This window comes from Rhinolophus sinicus, chromosome 16 (assembly GCF_057876585.1).
Source record: "Rhinolophus sinicus isolate RSI-liver-muscle chromosome 16, RSI-T2T, whole genome shotgun sequence".
Taxonomy (NCBI): Eukaryota; Metazoa; Chordata; class Mammalia; order Chiroptera; family Rhinolophidae; genus Rhinolophus; species Rhinolophus sinicus.
Window position 1 is genome coordinate 169704020 of NC_142516.1, and position 24657 is coordinate 169728676.

General features: G+C 32.6%; 1 protein-coding gene across 1 annotated transcript in view; it reads left to right on the top strand.

Annotated features, from left to right (window-relative positions):
- DACH1 (dachshund family transcription factor 1) overlaps positions 1-23410 on the top strand; it is a 397854-nt gene extending 374444 nt beyond the window's left edge. Inside the window, exon 11 of the mRNA XM_019738175.3 lies at positions 23205-23410. Coding sequence (XP_019593734.2) covers positions 23205-23242 — 38 coding nt within the window. The 3' untranslated portion in view covers positions 23243-23410. The remainder of the gene's footprint in view (positions 1-23204) is intronic.
- The last annotated feature ends 1247 nt before the right edge of the window (positions 23411-24657 follow it).

Sequence of the window (24657 nt, forward strand, 5' to 3'; positions counted from 1 at the left end):
AAATTCTTAAACCAATGAATATTTCTTCCCTATGTGACATATTTTTTCTTTCAGCATATTCTACAGTGGAATATAAAAATTATATTCAACAAATTTTCCAAAGCATTTAAAAATTTAATGACAGAGTGTGAATTGCAATATTTATGTCAATTTAAACAGCATGACTTAAGATTTATTTGCAGTCACATATTCTGTATGATTATTTATTGCTTTCCAAATTAAATAAAAATAAACTGATTATTTTTGACTCATTTGAGATGGAAGCATTAGAGATTCTTAATTTTTTATTGTATTTTGGCAAATTTCTCTTAATACGGTTGGTATTTTCATATAGTGAGGAGTAACTGCAGTCTCTTCTAATTCATATATAATCATACTCCAGAGATAGTAAATCTCTAAACATAGTTCCACTTAAGCTTACTAATTACACCTATAAAACGATGAATGATGGCTACAAATTATTGGATCTGACTCTCATTCTTTATTTATTTCTCCCAGGGAGAAAGAGAAGTGGATGGGGAGAGTTTAGACCATAAATTATTCCCATACATAATCAGGTGTGCTGTGTTTAACTTTGATGCTATGCTGTGGTTTTGCATTTACTTATAAAATTCCCATTTTAACAGATTAAAACTATTTGATTTTCAAGGTAAAATGATGCCTACTTGTATTAAAATTTTTCAATGCCTTTATTTTTTCTTAATGGTTTTTACTGGTTAATATAATTTTAGGTCTATCTTGTTCCAAGTTATCATAATCTTTTGACTGTTTTTTATAAATTTCTTCAGCAAAATCATATGAAATGTCACATTTAAGCCTTATCCCTGGTTAAAAGATTGGGAAGCAATAGACATTTTACAAATGAGAAAAGAAGATTTGATGTAAGACAACAGAAATGGAAACTACATTCCTCTTCTAAACCCAGTGATGGTTAAGAGTTCTAGCCAACAGTTGCCCAAATAGGACCGTTAGCTCAGTACTATTATATTTGTTTTCTGAGGGAACTCAGAAATACACATTTTTATGTAAAGTTGTAGATTAAAAAAAAAAAAAACAGAAACATGGAAGTCTTAACAAGATAAATATTTACTTATCTTCTGTAGGACAGGGAAAATAAACAAACAAACAAAAAACAAACAAAAAAAACATTCAATCCAAAAACACTCATAGAATATCAGGCATCAGTACACAAACCAAATTGCAAATAGCAATTAAGTCACAAGTTAGAGAACAGCTCTCCTAGCTTTTCAGAATGAATGCAACAACTTCCTCTACCGGCTTTGAATTCAGACCTACTTTTTAGATAATATATTGAGGCTTACCTTTCTACATCTTTCTTCAAATTTATGCAATTCAGATTACTCCCATTGTGTTAGGCATTTAAGGGATATAATTATTGCAAAGGATTAAAAATGCCAATTTTTTAAAATTTCGCAAATTTTAATTCTAGTTCTTGAATTATTAGAATAAGAAGCATTTAAGAAATTGCAGAAGGTCATTTAAAAGGTTGTTGAATTATAAAGCGTAGCTAATAGGCTTGTATTTCCCTAAGAATTCAGAACCAATCCTGGTTAATGTATCTGTCTCAATGAATGAAAAGGGTGAATTAAATTTGGTAGGTAAAAAAGAAAAATGCTAATGGCATAGCACTCATACGTTTTTGGTCCATCTTTTGGAATACATTTCTTATAAGTCTTCTTGTGTTTCCAGGGTGGGATCTCACTGAGATGTGTGATATAATTGCACTAACTTTCGAAGGTTACCAGAGGCAGAATGAAAATGTGGCTATAAAAATCTATTTCTCTGTGTCTCCAAAACAGTTTCTGATTAGTTCATTCACTTATTCTTTTGTTTAGATTCCACATATAAGTGAGATCATATGGTATTTGTCTTTCTCTCTCTGATATAGAGGAAAAACTGAGGGTTGCTAGAGGGGAGGGGGCTGGGGATAAGGGGGAAGGTGAGGGGATTAGAAAACAGTCAGTAACCACAAGATGGCCATGGGGTTCTGAAAATTAATTTGGGGAATGTAGTCAATAATGTTGTAAAGATTTTGTAGGGTATCCGATGGACACTTGTCTCATTAGGGAGACCACCTCAGGGATGATGTAGATGCCTGACCCTGCACTGTACACCTGAAGCTGAAGCTGAACAATAATGAATGTCAACTACAAGTTTGTATGTATATGTATGTATATGTACCCTGCTTCTTGTAAGTACATATATATATATGTACTTACAAGAAGCAGAGTACAGCATTAGGAATAGAAACAGTGGAAATGTAATGGCTCTGTGAGATGTCAGAGGGTTAGTGGATGGGGGAGGGGGTTCACACAATGTGAGGGATATAAAAGATAAACGTCTAAGTATTACTTTGTCTTGTGCACCTGAAATTAATAAAAAAAAAATAACACCTGTAAATATCAAAAAAAATTAAGATTGTGTTTTGAAAATTTACCCATTTTCTTTCTGTGGTAAGATGATTTTGCTACTTCTTAGCTAATTGAGTAGAATATAGTCACTGGGATCATTTGAGATCTGTTTTCAATAACTCAAGATTGGAAGAACACAATATATTCACATCATAGGAACGTTTGTAAAGAGAATTGTGTTAAAAGTGGTTAGAAAATTAAATTGCTGTTGTAGGAAAAAAAAATCTATTTCTCCATGTTATACTATTCCTTTATTTATAGATAAGGTATTATACTCTTACAATGAGTTTTTCAAATGCAGACAAAATTCAAGTGGTGACTTACTACTCTTTACACCTACAAATATAGCAAATGAGGGCCCCATTTCTCTGAACTGAATTGGGTTCAAATTAGACAGAAACCTCCTCACTGGCTCTTAAATTACCATTGTCAAGTGCGAATCCAGGGCAGAGGATTGGTCATCAACAAATTAGAGCTAACACTGCAACAGACTATCCATCAAAAATAAGTGTGAAGACACTAGAGACTGTGAGCTATGGTGTTAACAACAGGGCAAACATCATTTTGATCCGAAGCTGGGAATAGCATTTAGCTTAGTTTCCACATTCTCGCATCTCATAATTTCACATCCTCAACAAAAGTCTCAACTGACTAATTCCCAAAATACTGATGGCATTTATCTATACAGTGGAAATATTATGAAAATTAATGCTTGAGTGGTTAAAAATAAACATACAAAAATTAGGTGGATATTTTTAGGAGATTTATATACTTGAGTTCCACTATAGCTATTATTTTGATTTTTGTTTTGTGGTATTTTTTCGTCACGTAAGAATTGATTTCCTAAATTAATGTTTAAATATTCAGTTGGTAAATAATTGCCCACTTTGATCTTAAATGCAGTTCTTAGTTGTCTTGTTTTGAATAGTATTTCAATGTGTGATTCTATTCCTTTGTGAGGAAAATTAGAACATAGGCATCTATTTAAACCCAACAATTCACATAGAAAGGCTGTGAATTATCACAACTCAGTAGGCTCCTTTGCATGTTATTTTTAAAAAACAAAGGGAATGCGTAAAACCTTCTAAGTATTTTCTTAATGTTTAAAATTTATAATCAACAAAGAGGTGGAATTTTATGTCATCCTTCCAAAGCTATGGGCTTTTATATTTTAAAACTTGGATGGTGCTTTAACAGGTAATATTAGGAAACAGGTATGCATACAATTTTAGCTATATTTAATGTGATCAGTGATTGTGTTGAATTCTGAGAAACTTGAAAATAATGACTGATTATTATTATTTTTTTAACTATTGGCAGTATTTATGATTTTGGAATAAAATGAGTTAGCAATGTGACAAACTTACATGAATATATAAAACTAGACTTCGTTTTCTCAAATTTGTGCTTTTAAGTTTAGTTTTTTATTTACTGTGGTTTTTGTCTTCTCTGTCTTTATACCACTAACTGGAGGCTTTCATTTTCATATGTTTAGTCTAATAAATAAAAAATATATAAAGTGATATCATGAAGGACGTGTCTAGGAGCTCCAAATCATGAAATTATATGAATTTATAATTGCCTGAGCTGCTATTCTCATTTCTTTCACATAAATATTTTCAGCTGATATCTTAATCTGAAACCCCTCTGACCACTGAAACTGTATAAAATCATTGCTGCCATGTGGAATGGAAAAAAAAAAAAAGATAACACACTAGCTACTACAACATGGCTTCCAGAATGTTATCAATGTCCTCTTGAGAATCATCTCATGAACACTTTGGGAAAACAAAATTTTAAAATGGCTGGCTGTGAAAAATGATGCAATTTTTAAAACTATGTATCCTCCTGAATTTTCAAAGTCTATATTTAGTATTTTAAAGATGTCAAAAGTCCTGCATTAAAGTCCTGCGTTAAAATTGAACAATGTCTTGCATTAAAGTCGATATATTTGATTGGAAAGTTAAACTAGCATTTTCTAAAATCACCTACAAAACCATTTTTATTGCATTAAAAGTAATAATATCTCATGGAATGAACTTTGGCACACTGTCTATTGTGACCAATTCTTGTTAAATCTGTTGTAACCAATTCACTTTAACAAAAGCTTATAGACTTAAATGCTGGGGACAGAAAAAAATGCAAAATGTGTGATATCTTTACTAACTAATTCATAATCTAGTTAGGTATAGAGATACAGGAACAACTCTAATAAAATACATATTAAGTTAATTCCTACTGATAAAGCTCTGTCAAGGTGTTTTTCAAGAGGTGGTAGGAACCATAAATCAATTTTTATTTATATAATAATATGAAATATTTATACATTATATTTAATTATATGAAACAGGAATATATCAAAATATAGCTATATCATGTATATGCATGTCTCTATATTTAAAAAGTAACATACTCCACGATTGTTTTAGGTAATCATATTTTGAAGTTTTTCCAGAACTCATTTTTAGCTTTGTAGTTTGTAAGAACTCACTAACAGGCTATTAGGAACATGTAAGCAAGACCTGAAAATAAATTAATAGACTAAATCTAAAATTTAGAAAATTTGATGATTTTTTTTCATGAAATATTAAAAGATATATTATTCTCCTTTAATGAAGTAACACTTTGATCCAGTGCTTCTGAAATGTAAACAAAGTACTTTCAGATCATAAAGCAAAGCAATAAATCACCCATTTGGGTGATTAGTGAAAATTCCTGTAAGTTTAGATATATAAATCTAAATCCTTTGAGAATCCATATTATTGACATATTTTATACAATATTTGCAAACAGAAGAAAAATAAGTATTATAGCTGATTCTGAGTATGAGATTGGACAGATTCCTAAATAATATTTATTAGAATAAAGACCTGGTCTCCCTTGTCTTTTTGTCTCAAATCAATATACTAAATCGTAAATCTAATATAAATCATACATAGGAGGTGCTAATATAAAATGAGAATAAAGAAATGAAGAATGCAATGAATTCAGCAATGCAGTAATGAGGATTCAAATTCTGGTGTGCAAGGAACGGAGTGGGAAGTACACTTGCAATGCAAGGGGAGAAAATGGTAGGATGGATTTTATTTTATTTATTTATTTATTTATTTATTTAATCTTTATTACATGTATTGGGGTGACATTATTTAGTAAAATTATATAGGTTTCAGGTGTACATTTCCATAATACATCATCTATATGTTGCATTGTATGTTCCCCACCCAGGGTCAGTTCTCCTACCGTCACCATATATTTGCCCCCCATTTTCCCTTTCTCTATCACATCCCCTTCTTCCCTTCTTTTAACCACTAAACTGTTGTGTGTGTCTATAATTTATTGTTTGTTTGGTTGGTTGGTTCATTTTTGCTTTCAATTTTATATCTCACGTATGAGTGAAGTCATATGATGCTTGATTTTTTTCTGTCTGACTTATTTCACTTAACATGATAGTCTCAAGATCCATCCATGTTGTTGCAAATGGCAGTATTGCATTTTTTCTTATATCTGAGCAATGCTCCTTTGCACATATGTACCACATCTTTATCCAATCATCTATGAAAGGACACTTTGGTTGTCTCCATGTCATGCTCACCGTGAATAGTGAGTACTACAGTGGAGAACATATATCTTTATGGATAAATGTTTTCAGATTTTTTTGGTTAGATACCCCAAAGAGGCATTCTGGATCATATAGTAATTCTATTCTTAATTTTTTGAGAAACCTCCATATTGTTTTCCATATGCACCAATTTACATTCCCACCAGCAGTGCATGAAGGTTCCTTTTTCTCTAAACCTCTCCAACCCTGTTATTACTTTTTATGTTGATGATAGCCATTCCAATAGGTGTGTGATAGTATCAATTGTGGTTTTGATTTTCATTTCTGTAATAACTAGTGAAGGTGAGCATTTTTTCATGTATCTGTTGTCCATGTGTATGTCTTCTTGGGAGAAGGGTCTGTTCAGGTCCTTTGTCCATTTTTCAATTGGATTGTTTGTTTTTGTTATTGAGTTCTAGGAGTTATGTATATGTTTTGGATATTAGCCCGTTATTGGAGGCATTGTTTGCAAATATCTTCTCCCATTCAGTTGGTTTCCTCTTCATTTTGTTGATGGTTTCTTTCACTGTGCAGAAGCATTTTAGTTTGATATAGTCCTGTTCATTTATTTTTGCTTTTACTTCCCTTACCTTTGAGGTAAAATGCATAAAATCCTCTCTGAAACCAAGGTCTGTAAGTTTAGTACCAATGCTTTCTTTTATGCAATTTATTGTTTTATGTCTTATGTTTAGGTCTTTGATCTATTTGAGTTAATTTTGGTATATGGTGACAGATAGCAGTCTAGTTTCGATCTTTTGCACGTGGCTTTACAGTTTTCCCAGCACCATTTATTGATGAGGCTTTCTTTTCTCCATTATATGTTTTTAGCTCCTTTGTCAAAAATTATCTGCCCATATACATGTGGGTTTGTTTCTGGGTTCTCAACTCCATTCCATTGGTCTGTGTGTCTGTTTTTCTGCCAATACCATGCTGTTTTTATTATTGTTATTTTATAGTATAAATTGAAGTGAGAAGTGTGATACTTCCAGCCTTGCTCTTTTTTCCTAGGATTGTTTTGCCTATTTGGGGTCTTTTGTGAAGGACCTATACACTGAAAACAATAGGGTATTATTAAAAGAAATTGGAGAAGACACAAAGAAATGGAAAGATATTTTGTGCTCATGAAATCAACATAGTAAATATCGTCATATTACCCAAAACAATATATAGATTTAATGCAATCCCCATCAATGAAATCCCAATGGCATTTTTTAAAGAAATAGAACAAAAAATGATCAGATTTGTATGGAGTCACAAAAATAGTAGGGTTTAGAAAAGGAACATAACTGACTTTAGGTGGTAAACACACAACGCAATATATAGATGATGTTTATAGAATTGTACACTTGAGACTTATATAATTTTATTAACCAATGTCACCCCAATAAATTTAATAACGATAAAAAAGTGCAAATGAATAAAATATAAAAATACGAAAGGAAGCAGTGGTTGGTAATTTGAAATAGGTAATCTGAGAAAGAGATCCAGGCTAGAGTAAATGATGATGAGATTGGCTTGTTGCTTTGGGGTCTGATGTGAAAATAGGGCCTTTAGATAGTGGTAGAGTAAGCGCCTAGGTGGATATGGCACTGGAGTTTTCGTGTGAAGCAGTTTTAATATGAAGGCCAAACAAGGGATACAAGGGATGTATATCCCTTGTAATTAAATATATTAAATCATATATTTAATGATTTAATGGACATCATTAAAGCCTTATGCTGAAAATACAGAATCTCTTTCCATAATCTTCATATTGTCATTATTCTGAAAGGATAAAGTGTCAACCCCCACCCCTGCAAAGAACAGATTACAATAGGAATAACAAATGCAACATTGAGAAGCAAAGTATATTTAGATAGCTAAGAGTTAATACATTTCTGGAACACTTACACCATCTTCATTTGTAATGAATGACCTAATATATATATATATATATATATATATATATATATATATTTTTTTTTTTTTTTTTTTTTTTTTTAAATAGAGAAAACGTAATGCAGCTTTCTTTCTTTTTTCTTTCTTTCTTTTTTTTTTTGTGTGTGTGGTTAGAAAGGATGGATTACTCGTATTTTGTCCATTAAAGTGAATGTAATAAAACTGGGACTAAAAATTTACAGTTGCTAGATTATATATATAAAGTTAGAATAGAGCATGCCAGAAATACGTAGTGGTATATTAGATAATTCATATTTTGACTTATTTATTTTGCATCTTTGTTGATTCTGCAGATTTTACCTATGACAAACTGTCAATTCAACTCTTGCATTAAGAGACATGTATTTTTCATGATATTGTTTCATATGGCAATATGTTGAATATCAGTCCTTTCAAGTAATCAAAGTACATTGAATAGAATCATAAACAAAAGAGCAAGGATAATTTACTCTCGTTGTTAGCTTTTCCCTCTAATGCATGGATATTCTTTGCAATCATTTGAGCAGTATAATACATTTTGATGAAGGTAAAAATTACACTTATTTTTGAGAGTTGGTAAGAGAAGAAAAAATGCTCATGTTACAGTGTTCTGAATTATCACAACAGAGTGTATGTTACACCAAAATAATACTAGTCCTACACTATATTTTAATTTTCAGGAGTATCATGATTTTTCCATACATAAGGCATTTGTTAATAAAGCCATCAAATGCCTGGTTAGAGTTGCAGCATTTAGAGTATTCTCATCCGAGAACTGGAGTAGTGAAGAACCTGTTACAAATGGCTGATAAGGTTGCAAACTCTTCATTCAGACACCATGATGCTACCAAACACCTGATGGGAAAACAGGCAAGACTGATTATCCAAGTTAATATTCTTATACTACACAAATAAGTTTCCTAAAAAGATATGGAACTGAATTCTGTCCATTTGAAATGAATCAGGGATCTTAAGAGAAAATAGGGATTCTTGGTTGAACAATTAGATTTTGCCCAAATGCAACTCTGAATTAGCCCTAGAAATAAGAGTAGTATGTGATCCATATGGTAGGAAAATAAAGATTTTAATGTAAAGTAATTTTGACATAACCCTAGATGGGATCCTTAAATTCATAATGCTTCTCAAAATGAAATTTAATTCAGGATATAACGATCTACATGGTGACATAAGTTAATTTCATTCATGTCACAATTGCTAGTGATGGGAAAATAAGGCAATGCTGACAGTAACCACAGACACAAGCTATTAATTTTAATGGAAATAGTGGCCTATGTTACCATGACCCAGGGCAGAATTTCAGAGTGGGCATGAAATATACATATATCAGCATTTGTCTTCTTACTAAATATATGCACATTTATAATAATATACTTTAAATGTTTATTTGTAGAGTTTTTGTGTTTATTTTTTGAAATTGTATTAAAGAAATTTAGCAATCTCTTGGAATTTAATATATGCTGAGACCAAATTGAAACTTACAATAAACGTAAATTGTTAAGTCCAGAGTGCTTAGATGTTCCCTGAAATTCTTTGTGTCTACAGAGACAGAGACAATTTGTAAAATGCAAAGTTATCTATTAGCATTGCATATTCTTGTGATAGCCCATTTTGTCTTGTTTTCCATTGCTTTCCATTTTAGAAAGCATTTAGTGTTTTACGTTTGTAGTTGTTTGTGGCTGTTTTGTTGATATTTTCCTGATCAATTTGCAAAGAAGTATGTCTGTTTAATTGAAAAATATGTAGTATAATAAACAACAGCTTCAAATATTGCAAGATACTGGATTTAACCAAAATTAAACTTGACCAATCACCACTACTGAACCTAATGTTGTTAGGGACATTAAAAAATTTGTCCGGTTTCTTGTTTAGATTAGTACCTTTCTACATGGTTTTAATAAAAAAGTCCAGGGTATAGATTTTTTTCTTTCTTTCTCCTTTCCTTTTCTTTTTTGGTAAATGATAGTTCATTAAATGATAACAACTTTAACAGTATGAAGCTATACTGTACCCTGGGATAGTTACTTCTGTCACATTGTATCAAGTGATCTGATACAATCATAATTATTATTCTGAAACAAGTTTAATATAAGGATAGAGTATTGACAATTATCATTTTTATTTTTGAAAAGGCCACCGTATTTTGCGAAATAAGATTATCAATCTTTAAGGAAAATCTATTTTTCTATTCCCAGTGGAATCAAGGTACCCTAAGGTAATACAAGTAATTTTCACTTACTACAGGATGGAGATATATATATATATATATATATATATATATATATATATATATATATATATCATCAAACATATTCTTTAAAAGTGTGAAAATAAATATTCTGGGAAGCATGCAGTTTGGTTTTGTTGTTTCTCTGAAATGCAGGCAAGCCTCCAGTCTCCAGCAGAACTTACAAGGTGGCTTGGTGAGTTCACATAACCCAGAGTTGGTTATCAATCGTTTCTGAGTTCCAGACGAAAGTAAACTGAGGTATATTAGAACAGTGTAAGTCACAAGAACTGAAATATTTACCTGTGACATTGATCAGCACATCGTTTTTATAAAGGAAGGAATATTAATTATGTATTGTGGCACAACAAATTACTTCAAAACTTCATGGTTTAAAACATTTATTACCCTACCATTTCTGAATGTGAGGAATCTGAGAATAGCTTAGTTGGGTCTCCCCCAGGCTGCAATAAGGTGTTGACAGGGGCTGCAGTCATCTCTAGACTCAAATGGGACATGATCTACTTCCAAGCTGACTCATATGGCTGTCGCATGTCTCATGTTGTCAAGAGGGTTCGACTGAGAGCCTTAATTCTTTGCTGGCTATTAACTGGAGGCAAGCATTCATTTCTTGCCACGTGGACTCTTCTAGGGCAACTCGGTGCATCGTAACCTGTTCCATCAGGTCAAACAAGTGAAATGAGTCACAGTTTTTTTTAATAATCTAATCTTGGAAGTGACCTCCCCTCACTTTTGCCATATTCTCTTCATTAGAAGCAAGTTACTTGATATAGCCCACACTTAAAGGGGATGGGGATCACACAAGGGTGTGACAATCAGAATCCATCTTAGAAGATTCCTACCACAGGGGACTATGCAGAAAATAAAACTATCAAGTTTCCTGGGGAGAATGAAATCTGATGGAGCATTTTGTAATTCAAATATCTTATGGTCTCAGGAATACCTTTAAAGGTAGAACAGATGTCCACATTAGTCTTTGAAGGTAAATTCATCTCTGGTTGGTCACTTAATAGGTATTTGCCAAAACGTGCCTGAATAACTGCTTTCTCTAGGATACAGTTCTGAATAAACACTACTTATTCTCATATGCTTTTTTTAGTTATGATGACTCTTGTCAACACATTTTCTTGCCTGTTGGCTAATCTGTCTCTTTAATATAACTTTGCATATCTCTGAGCTGATCCTTAAATGTTAATTTTAAAGTTTAATTTACAGAGGGCTGTCTTATTTAATAGTTTTTGTGTAGCATGTAACTGTTGTCACCCACACATTTGTGTCTAAACACATTTGATGATTCCAGTAGATAAGATATAAAGAAAAGCTATTCCCCGCAAAAGTGTCGTTTCTTTACTTAAAACAATTCTCATATTTATTGAAAAAAATTTGAGATCTTTCATTGAAGTTTGTCATGTGTGAAGTTTAGCACTAGACCAGCATTTTGGTTCAGCATTGTGTAAATATGTTAAATAAAGCTCTAGAGATTTAGAACTTTATCCACTCAACAATGACTTCCCTACCAAATATACTTTATTAAAATAACTGAATTAGTCATGCTGTAGAAAATAGAAAAAATAGAAACTGCTTAACTTTTCAAAGAAAAATGATGATTTTTTTCCCTTCAAACTTAAAAGAAAATAGCTAAGCTCTGACAAGAGCTGCCCTTCTAATTACCATCTTTGGTTTTTCCCCAGAGAGAACACAGACATTTATTCTGAAAATGTATTCACTGAGGATTTTGCCTGTTTCTTGCATTGCTGAAGGATGCATGTGCTTGATTGAACAGATCCTTATTTCCCTTCTCTGCAGTATCTATTTTATCAAATAAGGCATCGCTTTTTTCCTGTGCTGTGTTTTAATTAGACTTAGTACTCGTAGATCATTTATCCATTCATCACTCAGGTTCAGATATGCCTATAAATGATAATTTCCTTCCATCCATGTTTCTTAGTCTTCTTTCCCCTAGAAATGAATAGAAGAATAGAGAAAGTAATGAGATTTCATCGTGCTTCACTTTGCTGAAGGTGAGAGGTCTCACCTTCCAATCAGGACAAGGTAACCTAAGTGCAAAGTACCCCATTCTCACTTGCTGGTACATTAACCACTCTGATGGTTTCTCGCTTCTTACTAATGAATACTTAATTAGAACATACACAGAAATACTTTACCAAAGCAGACTACTGGCGATATAATTTTTCTTTATTTACAAAAGCAAAACAAACTTTTAAAGAGGTCTGTACTCTTCTTTTTGTTTTTGTTTCAAACACAGTTAAACAATAATTTTCTTATACCAAGAAATGCTCATTAGCATACACAGTCCTAACAGGTATCACCGGTAAGCAAACTTGATAGACTTTACAATTGTATATTTACCATTAAAACATAATGGACCAATAGACCACAGTCCAGCTTATGTCCATACCCTCCTCTAGTAAGTTTCACTAAACTAAACCTGGTTTTTCTGGAGAACTCAATTATTAAGCAAATCACTAAGCATCTTACTATCTAATACTGGAATAGGACGTCACCAAAGCCTTATTACTAAGCAGAAAACACACCATGAGACTGTTGCCCATTTAATCAGTAAAACAGTATATGTAGATAGTGGAAAGTGTTAATCTTCAACATTGATACATATCTGATATTGGTTATGTATTAGAATTGTATTTCATTCAGCAAACTATTTTATTTTTTTAACTATATTTGAAAAAATACATATCAAGCAGTTCAAATATATATTGAAACTTTCATATACTATTTGGCAAGATTCATCTTTCATTAATATTTTGTTCCCATGCACTTTATAATTTTCTCTCTCTGCACAGTATTTTCTGAGTAACTTGAGAGTAAGATGTATAAATCTTGGCCCTATTACCTGTTATATCTACCCATACATACTTCAGGGGGTATTTACTAAAAATAAGGATGTTCTCTTATACATAAACACAATATATTTAGCAGTTCAGTAAATATTTCATTGACACATTACTTTTTAAATCTGACATTAAAATTCAATTTTGTCATTTGACCTAATCATATCCTTTACAACATTTTTTATAGCATTTTTGAACCCAAATTAGGATCACATATTATATTTAGTTGTCCTTTCTTTGTAGTTCCTTTGATCTTGAGCATTTCTTTGTCTAGTTAAAAAAAAAAAAGTTTATAACATTGACATTTTTTAAGAATTCAGTCTTATTTTGCATCCGATGTTTCCTCATGGTTAGGCTCAGATCATATATTCTAAGCCAGTACACTAGCCAAGCGAGGTTGTGTTTTTCTCAAGGTATATCATCCAGGGGTATACTCATCTTCCCCTCATTTTTCATGTTAGTTTTGAGAGTTCCTTCTATGTTTTTACTGAGTACACAAGGTCACATGGCATGTTATCTGCTCTTAAGGAGGTTACAGCCAGACTTTAATAAAATTTCTGTAGGATAGTGAAGCTCTGTAAGTGTTGGTGTAGTGACAACAACCTGGGGGAGATGAGATTTTAGGTCCTATGACAGGTGGTTGTAACACCACTTAAGTTCTATTGTACGGTGCATGGGATACAAACCCTGTTTACGTGGGTTATAGGCTGATCATTCATGACTAAACATTTTGTCAGAGGGCTAAGATCTTAACATTAAGTATACAATTGCCTGTTCCCTATCACATAGACAAACAGTAGATAGTTCATAATGATGATTTTTTAAAATCAGTTTTTCTTGGTTGTGGTCATGGAGGTACAGTTTTAAGAACATGCAGTCCTGAAACGATAGCAGAGCATAGAACCATCGTATCCAGATTTCTACCCCAATTGGGGAAAATTCTTGAGTTACAGAATAAAAGGTTAATACCCAGTAAAGTAGGATTATCTTAACCTTTGATAGTAGACTCTTCTTTGTCCATAGAGAGCATCACCATCTCAGTTGAGCCTGAAATTCAGGCCAAGGGTCTCTTCTTTAAGTTACTGACAAGAATGTCACTTCTCAGAGGAACTGCAACACTATAAGCTGATCTAGCCATTTGGAAAAATATTTTGCCTAGGGCTGGAGTTGACTAAATAACTCCAAGCCTGGTGAGATTAACCACAGCTGTGTGGAGATCTTCACATTCTGTACCTCAGCTTTCATTACTGGTTTGTCTGCCTAGTTTCTCAGTTAGAAACAATGTCGTGATTAGATCAGTTTGTGCAATGATGATCCCTTCTCACCCTACAACCTATAAACTCCAGGTTCACGTGCTTCAAATTGTCAAATTTTCAAAGCTCGGATTTTTTCTCAATTCCTGTGCTTACCTGAAGTCTGATACAAAGCCCCTGACATGGAAAGGACAGGGTTTCACTGTCACTGTCATTGTCTAAAAACATAGTTACCTTTTAAGCTGTGTACTATAGTTTTAGATGATCTTCTGTTTTCAGAATATGTTTTAAACTAGACTGCATTCTTCTTTTAAGAGAACTGAAAAATTTATAGAAGAGGTTCTTGATCATATTTTTTGTCTTCAGTATTAGCCAAAATCAAGACCTTTTACTGTTTACTGCATACTAGTCTTGAGAAAGAAAGGAAGGAAGGCAGGGAGGGAGGGAAAGAGGGAGGGAGAGAGGGAGAGAGGGAGGGAGGGAGGGAGGGAGGGAGGGAGGGAGGGAGGGAGGGAAGGAGGGAGGGAGGAAGGAAGAAAGAGGAAGAGGAAGAGGAAGAGGAAGAGGAAGGGAAGGGAAAGGAAGGAAAGGAAACATGGTATTTATTATCTACTGTGATTTCAAGTGAGTTGGGCCATATTGGTCCATTAGATAATCCATGACCTACTGCATGCTCTAGTATATTTGAATTGTGCAGACAGACTACCATTGTTGTTGTGCTCTGTTACATAGTCTGTGCCCACTCTAAAATAGCACCAGGTACCTATGGAGGAACCATTCAAAAGATATGTGGGTTCTAGTCCTCTCTCTCTTTGACCCAACTCTATGAGCCTCAGGTTCTATGGCTATTAACCTAAATTACGTAAAATTCAAAATCTGTTCCAGCTTTTTCTAGTTTGTACTTTTTAATCATATTTGGCACACCCTTGAATATGATTTCTGGAAATCACTTATAGTGTTTTTATTTGTATTTCATTAGAAGAAATGATATTTATTCAGTATCCTCTTATAAAAGGGCCTATGCTGAACATCAATCTCTCTTAAAATATTTCTCATATTAAACATAGACTTTGTGTCTCTGCTTCATTGCTTTAACAGTAGCAGAATGTTCTTACTCTAAATATAAAATTATAAAAAAAAGCAAGAAACAATATTTTCTTTAATTAACTTCTTCCTTTGGGGGTTTTAGAAGAAGGGTTATGACTTGACAAAGATTCTTCCCATCTGTTCTTGTTTGTTTGCTTTTATTTTGACTTCTTGTCGTTTTCTTATCAAATATTGCATGAATCATTAACATTTGTTTTCATCACTTGTTTTGGTTTCCTTTATTTCACATGATTAAGACATTATGTTGAGAGAGGCTAAGAGCTACTATATTTCATATTAAACTAATGTTATTCAACTAAATATTCAACTTTGTAGATATGTGATCTTATATGTTTGCCCTCTGTTATGTTAATATTTTCTTCCAAAATTGAGAGACATTCATGTGCTGTTTTGTGAAAGCCACAGACTTCATTAGATGACATGTGTTTGGCTATAAGTTTAGAACAAATAGATGCCATTTTTAATAAAGCAACTTCCTAACAGGAAATATAATTTATTAAGCTTTTTGTGCAAAAGATATGTAAGAGATCCTTCTGAATGTATGCAGGGGGTTCTATTCAAAACTGGAATATATATCTATTTGCATATTATGTGATACCTTTCACTAGCATACTCCATTGTAAATGATTTTACATCATTTTTACACAATGAAATAATTGGATCTCTGGTGTTACCCAACTAAACAATTTGAAATTGTTCCAATTTGCATGCAGTCATCTAATGTAAAATCTTGTGTAATATGATTTTTATTGAACAAATTTTATTCATTTTTAAAGTAAATGATCATGTTATTCAATACTCTAGTTTTATATGTAAATAGAAACTAATTCTTTATCTGTTTACATGTATTAGAAATTACCAATAAATAATAAATAAAACCTGCAAAAATATTTAATCAAAACAATAGACTTAATACACAAATATAAATAAAACAAAAATAGAAACTTTGTGATAGATTCCCTATTTCTCCCTCCTAAACAACAACAAGTAAATAATATAGAGACTCTATATACTTAATGGTCTGATTTGATGATTTCAACTTTAATATTAAAACGAGAGGTCCATTTTTTACAAGGACTTAATTTTTTTTCTTAAATGCATTATCTGTAGATTTAAATCTGCATAAAAATAATAAACAGCATACAAAAGTCCACACCTGCAATAAACTATTCTGTGATCTAGATACTTTCTATACACCAAATTATAGCTGTAATCATCAAGTTACAATGAACTCTGCAAGTATTAGGAATTCGTAATTTAAATAGTTTTACTCAGTCCCTACTCCCAAATGCTTTTAATTAGAACAGACTTTTTAATTAAGTACTCCCATGCACAAAGTATGCTTGATGACTTCTCTGTCATATCAGCCTCCCATGTAAAAGCAAATAATCATTGTGTCAAAGGAAGATATTTGCTCTGAAACCAAACTATAATAATCCTGGGTCTGATTTCAAGTTGTTCAATTGAGTCTCTGCTTACGCAAAGGAAGCCCCTGTCTGTGGGAGGACAGTGAGGAACAAATAGATACACAAGGCAGTGACACTGTTGGTACTGAGATGTGTAAGAGTCAGCCCCTCACCTCTGCAAGTCAGAGACATCAAATTTCCTCCAGTGATAGCCCAGCTGCTTATTAGAGGAAGGCAACCTAGTGGAATGGACATAACATTTGGATTCACACAAATATCAAATCACTGCACTTCTATTTGCTAGTTCTGTGAAAATGTTCAAGATACTTAGTCTTTTTGAGGCTTAATTGCCTATTTGGAAAAGGCTCTAAGAATATTTTGTTGAGATGTTAGGAAGTTTAGATTTACAATCTATAAAGTGCCGTGAACACAATAGGTGCTCACAAAATATTAGGTATACTGATAATAATCATTATTACCTTGATCATAAATAAAAATTCTCATCCATTTGAGGTATCAAGGAATAATTGTTTGGTAAACATGGATCAGAATCAGGAACAAACTGGACAAATACTTTTCCATGGCCAGGGCATTCAGAAATAAAGACAATATAGCAAAGCAGTGGGTAGCTGTGAGATCGTCTAGTTTAAATATAAGGGCAGCCCTTAAAACAAAACATATGAATAAGCCCTCTGAGTTTCCAGATGCAAATAACCTAAACAATTAAGTCTTAGCCATGGAAACACTCCAGAACTTCAGTGATTCCCACCCTGTCATTTTTGTTTTTGTTTGCTTGTTTGTTTTTTGCCAGGTTTCATGGCTTTGGTTGCTGTTTGAATAGTCAAGGAAAGAGAGAGTTTTGAAACCACTATTATATAACATAAAAGCATGGCACATTTTGGATTATGAAGCCATATATCCTTCCTAGCAAATTTACCATTTAACTTTTACTCAGGTGGTTTGTTATCAAAAGCCTGAGATGGACCTATAATTCAGAGGCGTGTTGTTTGTTAGCTCTCTGGGTATCCACATGTGGTTACATGCTATGGATTGCAGGGCCAATACTATAACTTCTCTGGAACAACATAAAGTTAGGTAAAACTTCTATTTTTGTTTTTATTTTTACTTTTTACAGACTTTAAATTATCCATAGGTGTGTTTTAATAAAGGTGACAAAATTATAAAGTAGAATTGCTTTGAAAGACTCTGGAGGCAAAAGAAGAAGACAATCAGGTGTATTTCTGTGCCCAGTTAGCTCTAAGGCAGATAATCTCTGACGATGAAGTATTATTTAATCATAGAAATGCCTTAATTGTAGCAGGTGGGGTTTGTTTTATAACTGGCATCTTCAATGCTTGATGCATTTGTCTATCTGTTAGGAACGTTAGTCAAAAATGTAAGAAGACATTTGTTAAATGTAGAATTAGAGTAGATCAGATACTGAACACACAAAAATAATGATAAAATTTCTATAAATGTATTTCTTATATGATATATGTTAAAGGTACTTACAAAATAATTATTTTTTATTTTTAATGAATTTAATATTATTCAAGAACCTAGTTTCAGATAGGCTTTAGAGTATCTTAAATGTTTGAGATAATTTTTATTACATAAACATATTAATTAATTTATTTTTCTAAAAGTTTAGCATTTGAGAATGCATTAAAACTTTCAAGGGAAAACAAATTAAGGAAAGACTCATGCTAAAGAATTTTCCTTCTAACACTGATGGGGAAAGAGATATGGCTGCTGTTTTCGTGAGTATCACCTTGTAGTAGACTCCCATATGTAACTTCAAAGTAGGACAAGTGCTTTGAGTTAATTCTTAGGGTGCTTGCGTTGGAGAATAAATAGGAGAGCTCTACGAGGTCTGAAAATTATGTTTGTGAACTCATCCTAGAAAAAGTGCTACATACCTCTTTGTGAATATAACTACGGTCACCTTTGAAGTACTCCCCTTGGGAAGCTATGCACCGATGCCAGTGCCTAGTCTACCCTTCAAAGCAATTTTGGAACTCTTTTTGGAATGGCCATCAGAGTTGTCATCATATTACCCTTGATGTCCTGAATGTCATCAAAATGTCTTACTTTCAATATTTCCTTTATCTCTTCAGGTAAAGGAAGAAGTCATGCGGGGTGGGGGGCAGATCAGGTGAGTAAGGAGGGTGTTCCAATACAGTTTTATTGGCTAAAAACACCCTCACAGACAGTGCCCCATGAGCTGGTGCATTGTTGTGATGCAAGAGCCATGAATTCTTGGCCAAAAGTTCAGTTTGTTTTCATCTTTTTCATACAACTTTTTCAGCACTTCCAAATAGTAAACTTAGTTAACTGTCCAGTTGGTCCAAATTCATAATGAATAATCCCTCTGATATCAAAAAAGGTTAGCAACATCGTTGCAAAAAGTTTGCAAACTTAATTTTCAGACCTCGTATTTAGAGACATTCAATAACAGAAGAGAACGAAAATGAAGGTGGGAAAGGAGAATGTACTTAACTTTTAGGCTTCCAGAAGGAAGAACAAGCCAGCATATTCCAATGCAGTACAGAGCAGCACAAAGAATGCAAAGGAGAGCCAGGGTTACTGAGTAAGGGGAGTAGTAATAGATAAGACTAGAGAGAAAAATGAATACCAAATTATGTAGCACCTTGTAGACCTTGGTGAAAAATTTGGCTACTGTATGTTTTAAAACAATTATTCATACTTAATAAATTATTTTTATATGTCTATGGTTCACTACTAGATTCATTCTACCTAATATGCTATAGACATCACAGAAGATTAAAAAAAATTATTTTTCAAGACTTTAATTTTTTTCTTTAATGTACAAAGACTTGAAACATCTTTAGTGAGCACTGAAATATTAATTTTGAGCAAATTATTACTTTTTCACAGGTATTATGAAGGACTTCACTTAATGGAATTTGAATTTTTGGGGAGGTCAGAATGTCTCTCTTCCCTCTGTCTAATCCTAGGAAACATTGTCTATTTTTTGTAAAAATAAAAAGGAGAATGATACTTTCAACATAAGTGAGTACATAGTAGAAATAGTGAGACAATTGCAAGGAGAGAGAAGTAGGTATAAATTACTTAAGGACTAAGAATTAGAAAATTTTGGCAAAAGTATCAGCACTCTACTTCTTTAGTTACTTCTATATTTTCTATTGCTAGATTTTTAAAAAGAAAATTATGTTGCTTTATGTAATAAAATTATTAGGATTAAAATGATCTTTTAAAAGTTCCAATTTTTAGCCACATGGCACTATGTATGTGAAAGACTGTTGTTGTTTTTTTTTTTGTTTTTTTGTTTTTGCTTATTTTTATAACGTCAAGTTTATTAGGTTTATTTATAAAGTGAATTATTAAAATTGCTACTAAGCTGAAACTTGAAATAGTTGTATTAGTTTATACAATGGAAGAAAGAAAATCATCAGTTTGTCTCACAAGTGGGTGCAATCAAACCAAGTAAACAGAAGAAATCAGGCCATGTCCCATGCAAAACAATGAATGTTTCACAATGTGTTAATATGATACTGTCATGTCCTTACCCAGAGAGACATTTTTATCAAAATTGTAGTGCTTTGGTATTGGTATTTGATTAATGCTTGAGTTAGAAAGTAGCTATCTTTATTGACTATTATAATAGCTACTATTGTGTTATAGTAATATTTAGTAACAAATGAGAGACTTGTTACGGGCCAAGGAAGTAATATTTTTAGACAACATTTCTACGTGATTATTCAGCATAGTTTTTGCATCCATTTAAGTCACCATTCAAAAATAGAGTTCAGTTAGTTTCATAATACATTTTCATTGGTGAATCTTAGACTATATCTTATATCCAAGGTGTATGCTATGTAAGGGGAACAGATTTTCATTGTCATTATTACAGGTTTCATACGTTTAGAATAACTCTGATACATGATTATTGAACTGAAAAGCTAAGGATAATAAGGATTTTCAAATAATGTTATCATTATCCTTAAAGTTGAACCGGATTACTTTTAGAGAGGTACCTAATACTTGACATACCTTATTGAAAACTAGCCAATATGAGAATAATCTTATGGGCATTCCATCCCATGTTGTTGGGGGCAAGTGGTGGATTTGGGATGTTAATAGTACAATAAGTTATAAGAGGTGTGATATAAAAAAAAAAAAGGTAACTATTTAAAAAAAAAAAAATATATATATATATATATATATATATATATATATATATATATATATATAACAGTAAAACATACATTGCTATTAATCCCCATCAAAATATTTCCCTTCACTTTGAACACACTTATCCCATCATCCTTGCCACTTTTTGAAGCAGTCCTGGAAGTCCTCTTTCATAAGTGTCTTTAGTTTTGCTATTGTGGCTGCCTTGATGTCCTGAATCATCTTGACTTTGGGGAAGAGACAGAAGTCTCATGGTGCCAGATCCAGTGAATAAGGTGGATGAGGACACACCGTAATGTTTTTATTTGACAGAAATTGCCGTACCAGAAGCAATGTGTGACATGGAGGATGATGGAGGATGATTTATGGCACACTTTAAAATACACCTTCTCTCAACCGTAGCTCACACCCAACTGACTGCACCAGACAAATTGAGACTTGTCACACACTGTTACTAAGGTTTGATGCACCGCTTTCCATGTTCCTACTTTCTATTGGATGGCACTCAGCAATAGCATTCACAGTATTTTGTGATCATAATAGAAAGCCTCCGTGTCACACATCGCTTCTGGAATGGCAACTTCTGTCAAATAAAAACATTACAGTGTGTCCTCATCTACCTTATTCACCAGATCTGGCACCATGTGACTTCTGGCTCTTCCCCAAAGTCAAAATGACTATGAAAGGTAAATGTCTTGAATCAATTCAGGATATCGAGGCAGCCACAACAGCATAACTAAAGACACTCATGAAAGAGGACTTCCAGATCTGCTTCAGAAAGTGGCAAGAACTATGGGATAAGTGTGTTCAAAGTGATGGGGAGTATTTTGAGGGGGTTTAATGACAATGTGTCTTTTACTGTACTATTTTTTTTATTTAAACTCACTGTATTTCTTGATCACGCCTTGCACATATCTTCATTGTATGAATCATATGAAACTGTTTGTTGAACATATACTAGGTGCTTGTGATATGTCAATGGGAAAAACAGTTCTGTGACATCCTGGAGGTAATATTCTAACCATACACTTTAGGCTAAGATAAAACATGATAGGAATATAAAACTTGGGCACACCAATGTTTCTATGAAATAAAAAAAATAGTTTACATTGATATTAAGTTCCCTATTACTATATCTAGAACAGAATATGTGGAAACACTCAATTAGCATAATGTGAAGGTGAGATCTGCAATATTTAGACTTTTGTTTTCTATTTTCTGGATTTACTTTAGTTTATTTCTGTTATCTTATATTTTAATTCTTGAAATTGCCAGACATTTTGCAAACATTTACCTAGCAATAGGTATTTTTTAAATGTTTTGAAAAGTTTCTTTTCTGATTACCCTCTACTGTAGGTATTAAAACTTGAAATTTAGACATATTTTACACAAACATATTTAAAGTTTAGATGACACCACAAAGTGGACAGTTTGGAGGGTGCTACATTTGAGAAATAGGCTTATGCTTCATTTTATTTTCCCTATGGATTTTTAATTTCCTATTTCTTAATTCTGCTTCATTCAAATGCATTTATTAAATGTGTTCAAGATTTGATTTACTTTTCTTTTTCATAGAACTGTGTGTTTCCTAATTGGTAAAAGTTGAGTAATATTTTTCCGTCTTAACATTTAATGTTTGGTTAATCTCACTTCAAGGGGGAAAGGTTATAGTCCATTGACAGTGATGAAATAACCTAGGTGGCTTTCATATAAATAGCAACAAACATGCACAATAGTTACATTACATGGTATATTTAACAACACTGCTAAGGAGTGAGATGGGAACTCAGTCTTTCGTGATGAAGATACACCTGAGTGCATCCAGAGAAAATTTAGTTCTGCAAGCTTGAAGGAAGTAATTGTCATTCAACAGAAATCAACTAGCTTTGCATATCAGTAAAACACACGCACATATTTTTATCTATTTTCTGAGTGCTCTGGAACTGATATCAAAATAGCAAATATATATTTATGAGAACTAGAAATACTGTGTTATTTTCTATCACATAAACTCAATGTAATTATGATATTAACTTTGAGAATATGTGGAAAATGTTACTTCCTAAACAAATATAGAAAGAATAAAATGCATACATTTTATATCAGGCAAAATAGTTTTTATATTCACATTTGTTTCCCAAACATCATGTCATTAATTATTTTTATTGTTTATTTTTAGATGGAAGACTGTATTTGAAAACTACTGTCATGTACTGAATATTTCCTGTTGAAGAAATGCGTGTTATCGTAAAGAACTTTGCAGCCAGACATTCATCATTGGAAAGGTCGGAAAAGATAAAGTGATTTGAAGGGAACTTCCTCAATTTTGTGTATTAATGTTCTTTAAAAGTTTAAGTATTCTACAAAAAAAAAAAAAAAAAAAAAGTTTCCTCCATTGATTTTTCACCTGTGGGTCATACCAGAGACCTGAGAATGTTTGTAAATGTACAAGTATCAAACTTCTTACAATTAATAACTGCAACTTTGCTGCTGGACACTTGTATACAGAGTTAAAGGCAGGTCTGAATAAGACCTCACTTTGTTTTTTTAATGGAATGAACCATTTTCCTCTTCTGAAAATTCTGTATCTGAGCACATCAAGAGACTCTTGTGGCAGTGGTCACCCAGACTTACAGAATTATGTCCTCCAGAAACCAGCAAGAACACTTGGAAAGGAACTTGTAGGAGGCATAGAGGATTCCTTAAAAAATCAATACAATAAAGAGTAATATTCTGTTACATTCAATTTTAAACTCTCTAATTGTGGGTTTTCTCCTGAAGATGTTTTTTCACATGCTTTCCAAAAGACCAACCAATGGATGTTGACAACAACCTAGTGAAATAACATTTTGCATATCTGAAAAGAAGCATTGAATATAAGCCAAAAGGTTTCACTGAAGGTCTTTCTTCTTAAAAATAAATAAATAAATAAATAAATGTAACATGTTTTCATTCCAAACTGGTAGCGGTATATAGAATTAAAAATAATAATGATGCTTCTTATTCAAACTGTTGGTCACATGTACAGTATATAAACATAAAACATACAAGGAAGGTATTATGTATGCAGTAGTAAACTAGAGTTTAGGAAAATGAAAATTTTAGAAAATATGTTTTGTCACCCTGTTGGTCAGAAAGACACCTTTCTGGTTTTAACGCATGCAGGCATGTAAATATTTGTCTGGAGTCACAGTATTAATGAATGAGATCTTAAGCATCTGGTGACATCAGAACTCTGTATCAGCCATTTTTATTTGTATATTGAACCCTAGTTAGTGCCCCACACTGCACTATTGAGAATGGATTGTGGCTGAACAGTAAATCAAAACACCAGAAATATTTTTATATGTTAATGTCATATTATGTTAATGTTGCTGAAAAACAAAACTTAACAAACCCTTGATGTATCAGTCCAATACCATGTAGCGATGAGTGATAAAGTTAAAATGTGTTGTTCTTCCCACCCTGGTCAGAGGGAAGGGTGCCTACGTGTTATTTTCACTGTCTTTTTGAAAGTTACAGTATGTGTTTTCACTTTGTGCAGATAACTGGAAGTAAAGCTGCAAACAGTGCTTAGTACATGCTGAAGTTACCTTCCCTTTGTTTTTACATATCTGGAGTTACACCTTTAA